At 37.0% G+C, this 7,634-nt stretch overlaps 1 protein-coding gene across 1 annotated transcript in view; it reads right to left on the reverse strand.

Annotated features, from left to right (window-relative positions):
- LOC111872675 overlaps positions 1-7,533 on the reverse strand; it is a 52,817-nt gene extending 45,284 nt beyond the window's left edge. Inside the window, exons 1-2 of the mRNA XM_023866780.2 lie at positions 6,995-7,533; positions 2,777-2,907 (exon numbers count right to left, since the gene is read on the reverse strand). Of these exons, the coding sequence (XP_023722548.1) occupies positions 2,777-2,907; positions 6,995-7,523 (660 nt within the window). The 5' untranslated portion in view covers positions 7,524-7,533. The remainder of the gene's footprint in view (positions 1-2,776; positions 2,908-6,994) is intronic.
- Positions 7,534-7,634: the final 101 nt, after the last annotated feature.

Genomic DNA, 7,634 nt, shown 5'->3' on the forward strand with positions numbered 1-7,634 from the left:
TTTTTTTTGTTTCCTCGAATGAAAAGAGACATGAAAGGAAAGCGTTTTGCTGATGTTGCTGAGGTGAAGGAAAAAACAACGGAGGCGCTGTCAAGCATCTCAAAAGATGAATTTAGACAATGTTTTGAAAAATGGAATAAAAGACTAGACAAGTGTATTAGTGTAAGTGGAGAGTACTTTGAAGGGGATTGAAGGTTTGTGCTTAAAATTTGAATAAATAAGTTTAAAAAAAAAGAAGTTCGGTTTCTTTTGGGTACCCCCTCGTAGAACTTAAACAAATAAGAGTACTGATTTGAAAAATGCTTTCATTTCTCAACATAATCTTCCTGTACACTGAGGCACTTGTCCCATCATTTCACAATCCCTTGTCAAAATCACATGTCCTTCATCATGGTAGCAATTGAGATGCTGTAATGCCAGACCCATTCTTTGTATTTTTTGTTTTGGGGTCAGCATGTGTGGCACCCATCATGCACAGACTTTGTGAAAACGTAACCTGTCATGCATTATGAGGTAGGCCATGCCATGTGAACACGCCTGATTCCGACAGCAGCCCAAAGAATTGCTGCTAGTTTTCAGGGGCTTGTGAAATGATGGGACAAGTGCCTAAATGTACAGGGAGATTATGCTGAGAAATAAAAGCATTTTTCAAATCGGTACTCTTATTTGTTTAAGTTCTATATCCATTTGTAACTTACTTATTGACTTATCTACATATAACTTGCTGCACACAACTTGATTTACCAGCAGATTATAGAATACTACATGAAAGATGCCAAGCACTTCATGGCTTGAGGGATGCATGTGTCAATGTCTGTAGTAACTATATGTGATGGACTACATACATACTGAAGAATTCAGTCTTCAGGGACATAACATTGTGCAGACCACTGTAGTTAACTGACACTCTTTATTTGCTGTCAGGAAAATTCTAACAAACCACCCTTATATGATTCTGATCAAACCCTTCAAGAAAGATGTTTGAAAAGGATTACTTACTACCATTTTTATGTGTCAACATACAGTATATCAGTTTTGGTGCTCATTCAATATATAATGTTGGTGGGCAATATAATATCCTTATAAGGCAATCCAGAACACTCAAAGGTTTGGACTTATATATTTCTGATACACACACTTCATTAGATTCTGAAGTTCAAAGATGTCTTTACATATGAAAACCTCATCCATTCCCATGACGAAAATCTCTCTAAAATTGACTTTAAAAACCCATTCCTTCGTGTTTTTAATACCACTTCAGTTAAGATTGAATATTGCAATGGGCAGAGAATAAAAAGAGCTGAAGGAATTGATATCTTCTGGGATGTAACACTGTGTAGTCTAGTTAAAGTCAAATGACATTTTGGAGGAACATGTTGCCTCCATCTTCACCAGAATTATGATTTTATATCCCAAAAGATGGAACTATTCAAGACTGTGATGACCTGAAATCCTTCAGAAAGGTGTTAATTTGGAATCCTGTGTTCCACTATGTAACTGCATCAAGTATTTACTGCATACCTCCACTCTGTCCTTCTGAATAACTGATGTCATTGGTATATAGCTTTACATTGTTACAAAGAAAGTATATGAAACGTGACTTCCATTTGTTTTTAAATTATTACTAGACGTTACACGTTTTGACATAAGCCTCATTTTCAAACATTCAGAAACAGTTCTGACTAATCAAACTAGAATTTACAAGTAAATTAAGGGCACATTAAAGTCAGGGAATGCTGTCATCATTCAGTTTGAAATCTTCTGTCTACTATCTCCTACCTAAAGAGTGAAATATAATTTTACATCTTGTTTTGTATGGCCATTAAATCTGGTCTCTCATCCTAAGGTAAGGGTTCTCAAAGTTTGCAATACTGCAACCTGCTTAAAATAAAAGTTGCATTTACCCACTATTCTCAATCACTGTCATTCAGCAAAAAGTGCAGTTCTGCACTGGTGCAAGTTCTATCAGGCTGTACTATAACAGTAGGAAAACAAACTTCATAACCTCTTTATACCTAAAATAAATTATTTATAAAATATTCTATAAAGTCATGACAAACTGTGTGAAATATTTTATCAGCTGCAGCCATATTTTCTGAAATTTTCTGAAACCTTACCGACTTACCAAACCGTGTGGATGCAACTATATTTTATGTAATTCTTGAGAACTTTTGTCACCCCAGTTCCTCAGAGAATAAGGGCCCCATGGTTAAAAAAAACTTGCCTTATGGGAGTAACACACAGTGTGTTTGAGAACATGGTGTTGAAGAGAATATCTGAGTATGCGGTCTAGAGGAATCAGGTTTGAACTGGGCTCAGTGTTGGCTCTTATGACATGGTAATGATGCTTCAGATTCAATAAAAGTTGGGGAATTTCTTGACTAGCTCAGCAGTTATTTGCTTCTCAAGAAAGACTCTGCTTCACAGAGTTAATTTAGCCTCTACTAACAATGCATTGAACTTTGTAACAGCACATTTGCAGTCCACGTGGACAAATGCTGCAAGGTCTTCACCCCATGCTAAAATAGGGCTGCCAATCCTGAAATAATGAATGATCAAAATTCTGTATTCATGAATGAAATAGTTACTACAGAGATTCCATGTGATGTTCAATAATTATACAGACTAATTTTTCCATGGGTGTGTTCAACTCAGTTGTCATGCTTTCTCACATTCTTCATCAAACTCCTGCGCTGATGTCATGGCATCAATGGAGACTGGACATAATTGTGCTATGAATAAATTTACAATGTAAGGAAATTTCTTTCCCACTTACAGCAAGCTTACTCTTGGACTTTCTTCTTTCATGAGAGTGGTCTTTGGTTCTCCTTTCTTTATCCCTATCCCTGTGTTTCTTCTTCTTGTGATGCTTCTTTTGATGGTCTTCACCTTGGTGCTTCAAAGAACCTGGAATCAGGTAACACATTCACATGAACCTCACAATTCTACGAAAATTGATGGAGTTAGCTGTAAGGCAGTTTTGTACATTAGGATTTGTATCCAAGGGGAAGTGTAAAAAAATCCAGAATATGTTAGTCATTAAAAAAGTTATTATATCCAACAGCATGATTTGTCAGTCTATTATGCTTCCAGATACAGGACAAATTTTTCTGTGTTTATAATCACAAATCTGCCTTTTGTGAAAGTACAGTTTGACAAAACCAGTCAACCAGAGTGGACAACTGTTCTTCCAAGACTACGAAATGAACAGGGGAAATACCACAGATTCAAAAGATTTAATAGATCAGTTTACCAGTGTGTGTATAGATAAAATATTAAAGTTACCTGTCCTCAGGTTTTGTACCTGGTGTTTAATGTATGACTTTGGCCCTTGGAAATATCCCACATAGAATGTCAAACATTCTGTTAGCAAACAATGCAGCTACTATCTTTAGGATTAATGTCTTTGTTGGGTTTTGGAAGTACTTACACAGAGCTTCTAGTGAGTGGTGAATAGGAGGTGAAGACATTATTGGATGAACCAGAGAAGGGTGCTATGCAAAAAGGAATGAGCATGTAGCTAGCGAAAAGTGGTGAAGAAAAATTGTTCAGTGACCATGAAGAATGTTTCAGTGACCCTGAGCTTAGGACATGTGGCCCGACTCACTGCCCAGTGCCAGCTCTATATAATGACTTCAAAAGCCCCTCCACCATATTAATCCCAGATGACAACTGAAAAATTTGATGAAATGGAAAACCTTCAACATTTCATGTGGCATACTCCTGAAAGCAAGTCATATGGGCCATTCCATGTGAAATCAACCCAATGAATTATCTATCATTTCCAACCGACCTAACTTGTGTCAATGAAATGTGGTGTACATGCTGTCACACATCAGAGTTGAATGTATGCAAAATGCTAAATATATATATTACAAATATGTTTGAAATTATTGCCACCTCAAAATTTAAAATAACTGTAAAATTTGACTCATGGATGATCAAAAATTTTGCCCTAACTTTGGTTCCATTTTACAGACCTGAAACTGGTCTCATTTACAGCTAATGAAGTAAGCTTTAAAATAAAGCACCACATATGGCACCCAGAAACAAAAAAAAAAAATTCAAGGTCATTACAGATACCTTTTGGCATACGATTACAATTTCAAAATTCTTAAAAAATGTCTGTATTACAAGTCAGTACTTCCTTAACATAAACTATAAATCTGGAGTTGGAACTGTTAACATGCTGTGAGATTCATGTGTACTGTGCTAATGTGCATACTGTAGAATTTGGTTCTATACAGGATTTTCATCATTTGCTGTAGTCAGTACAACAGAAAAAAATACACTTAGTTACGTAGTCTGACACTAAGGGGGCATGTTTCTTCCTGACTGTGTAAATTTCTCCGCTCTGAGAGTTTAAGTTCTTCCTGTAGCAATGTACAAGTCAACTTTCATCAAAATATCTTGCCTAGGAACTTCCAGACTGTCGACTCTTGTAGTGTATACATATAGCAGACACATACAATTCTGGCATATCAACATTATCTTCACTGCGCGTGTGTGTGTGTCTTCTATACCCAACACACACCCATCTACCATTTATGTTCATAATAATCCTTTGCAACAAAACTTGTTCTGCTGTCATACTCTATCTTATCATGTAAAGCTGTCCCTGTGCTTAACTAATTAAACACTATGCCGTGAACATGTATGGGGGAGATGTATAAATCCACACATTCTTGAACTCGGTATTAGTTGGAGGTGAGTGGTCAGCTTCACTCCCAGGCTGCTTTACCCCTGGTACCCACTGTAGAGGAGGCTGGGTATGCCAAAGGACGAGTCCGGATGATGTGGAGTTGAGTAAATCTTGCCCACACTAGGACTTGAACTCCCAAGCCTTCAGCCGTCCAGCCCACAGCCAGTTGATTTACTGACTGCACTATCCCGGCTCATTATGTAATGTTACATTTTCTTCCTTGTACTTATCACACTTATCATTGCCCTTAATCTCTTTGACCTAGACAGGGCAAATGCATCAAGCCTCCGGGTTCCAATGGAGGTATCTGCACTGTTCAATCTTTCTCCCTCTTTGTACTGCAAAGATGTTCCGTACTCAAAACCCCATATTTTAAAGTTATCCAGACATCACTCTTTAAGCTAAGCGGAGTCATTATTTGAATACTGTATGGTCATCATAAGTTAGCATGTGCAAGTGACCATTTGTTTCAGTTACACCACCACATAGACCTCTCCCACTGGATACTGTATAAAAATGCCAGTCTTCCAAGATTTAATGCCATCTAGTCTGGTAGACTACCAGAACAAACAGTGTCCATTTCTGGAAACAGTAAATTTCAGGCAGTAATAAGGCCACATACGAAGGGAACAAACCTCTATGTGTGTTTTTTTATTGATGACAATAGTAACATCACCTCACATCCAGAAGCTGACTGTTCTCATAATTGCATGAACAGTGTCTTTGGTAGCCTGAACAAATGGTTTAAAACCACTCAACTGAATTAAATGTTGACAAAATAAAGTTCATAAAATATGCTAACAACAGAATGCCTAATGCAAATATAGGTTCTGACAATAAACAAGTCAGAAGTAGCAGTAATAACGAAATCTCTGATCTCACACCTTCCAGTCTGTAGAGATTATTATAACTGAAAATAAATTACTGATGAAGCTAATACAGAGATATCAGATGGAACAAAATATAACAATGTAATGCATACTGCCAATGTGGTGCCTGAGATTATTGTGAAACTTATCAATATGATTAGTCATTTGCAGTCAACAAACATACTGTGATCAGTACAGTAATAATTGGTTCTGCATGCTCAAATATTTTGTTTTGTGGTCTCAATTTGATACTCCTGCGCTGAGGTATATGGTGCAATAGCAACTTTTCCGAGCCAACTCCTCATAAGAAAAAACTTGCAGAAAGTGTATCCAGAGATAACTCTAGACACATAAATGACTTCTTAGAAAGTCACATCAAAGCTTGTCAGTTTGTAACAAAATTATACAAACGAAGAGAACTGTAATAAATAAAGAAAAGTTCAAGATATTCAAGCAAGGGTAAACATCAATCCTCAGAAATTTAAAATGCCTGACACAGGAAACTGGAACTTCACTGGGATCTTCATTCAAAGCTACAAGACCAATTAAAGTCATCACTATGCAAAGGTAAAAATTCAGCACTGTTGGCTTTATTGACCACAGTAAACTAGCAATGCCTTACCACAAGCAGCATGTTTCTCTCTCAAATAAACATTGTGCATCTGTTTATCATAATCACTTTGCTCTGTAAGACATCCTTATGAAATGTCTATAAATAAGAGCAACAACCATCATTTATATTTATACTGGTACAAAAAGCCTATAATGTCTGCACTTCAACTCAGGAAGTTAGTCATCAGCTTTGGACCATGGAGGCTTTGGTTCAATTCCATTGTAGTCCACATACAATTTATGGTGGACAGAGTGGCACTGAGGTTGGGCTTTGGCCAAGAACATCAATTTTCCCTGCCTACTATCACTCAACCAATGCTCCATACTCCTTTACACACCATGAAGTGTATATGACATGTTCTACTACCCCAGCTTAGCACTACAAAGAAATCTATATAATTTAAACAACTTTTAATACTACCTTTAGTCATCAATTCAACAAATGAAACAATAAGAAACTCTTGTGTACCTATTCATGCATGTATGCATAGGTATGAAGCCCATTTCACTCACTATACATAAAACTAAAAAGCACATACCCAGAACACTAATTCAAGAAACATCAAAACCTACTGGTACGGTTACTGATGCAGTATTCTCTCTCACATATTTTGAATCGAACATAAACGAGGTTGAATGGCACAAAATTCACAACCATGTGCTACAAATTTAAAAAGTAAATCTTAGAAACTTCTCCTTCACAACACAAACGTGCCATTCACCCCTATTAATTTCTTCCACTGTTCACCACTTGCAACTTCATAACTTTCATGGCTAATGACAATAGCGAATCTCAAACAGGTTCACTTACCTATTTGTTTCCCTTCTCGAATGCTACCACCATTCACAGTGTTGGATACATTATGGTCATCATATGCAGTTTGCTCGTTAGATGATTTGCTGTTTGCCTTTATTTTTATCAATTTGGAAGGTATATCACTTTCACTAGCACTTGATGTGCTAGAAGAATATCGCCTGCCCATTGCATCATCAACATAACCAGAATTTGAAAGCTTTCGGTAATCGTGATGAACTCTTTTCCTTTTACTGTGATCTGAATTTGCTGTATCTTCAGACCTGATGCCACTGTCTAGAATGTCTTCATTATCTAGATTTGTTACATCAATCCCATCAACCGATGACGCCGTTGCTAACAAGCCAGGTAAGTTGCGGTAACTATTTAATTCACGTTTTTCAAATACTTTCATAGAAAGTCCTATTATCGACGTGCACTTCGGAACATTGATATTATCTGTAATTACTTCACAATCATCGGACAACGTATTATTTACTTCATACTCATCACTTAACACTGAACTTCCTACACTTTCGGACGCCATGTTAATTTTGTTGCTGAGACCCCGGATGACTTCACGTCTTATAACAGAGTACGCTATTGGTCCTCCAGAAGCCGCGTTCGTTCACTATTCGCTGAAGGTAGGCCATTACAA

Source organism: Cryptotermes secundus, unplaced genomic scaffold (genome assembly GCF_002891405.2).
Source record: "Cryptotermes secundus unplaced genomic scaffold, Csec_1.0 scaffold102, whole genome shotgun sequence".
NCBI classification, from domain to species: Eukaryota; Metazoa; Arthropoda; class Insecta; order Blattodea; family Kalotermitidae; genus Cryptotermes; species Cryptotermes secundus.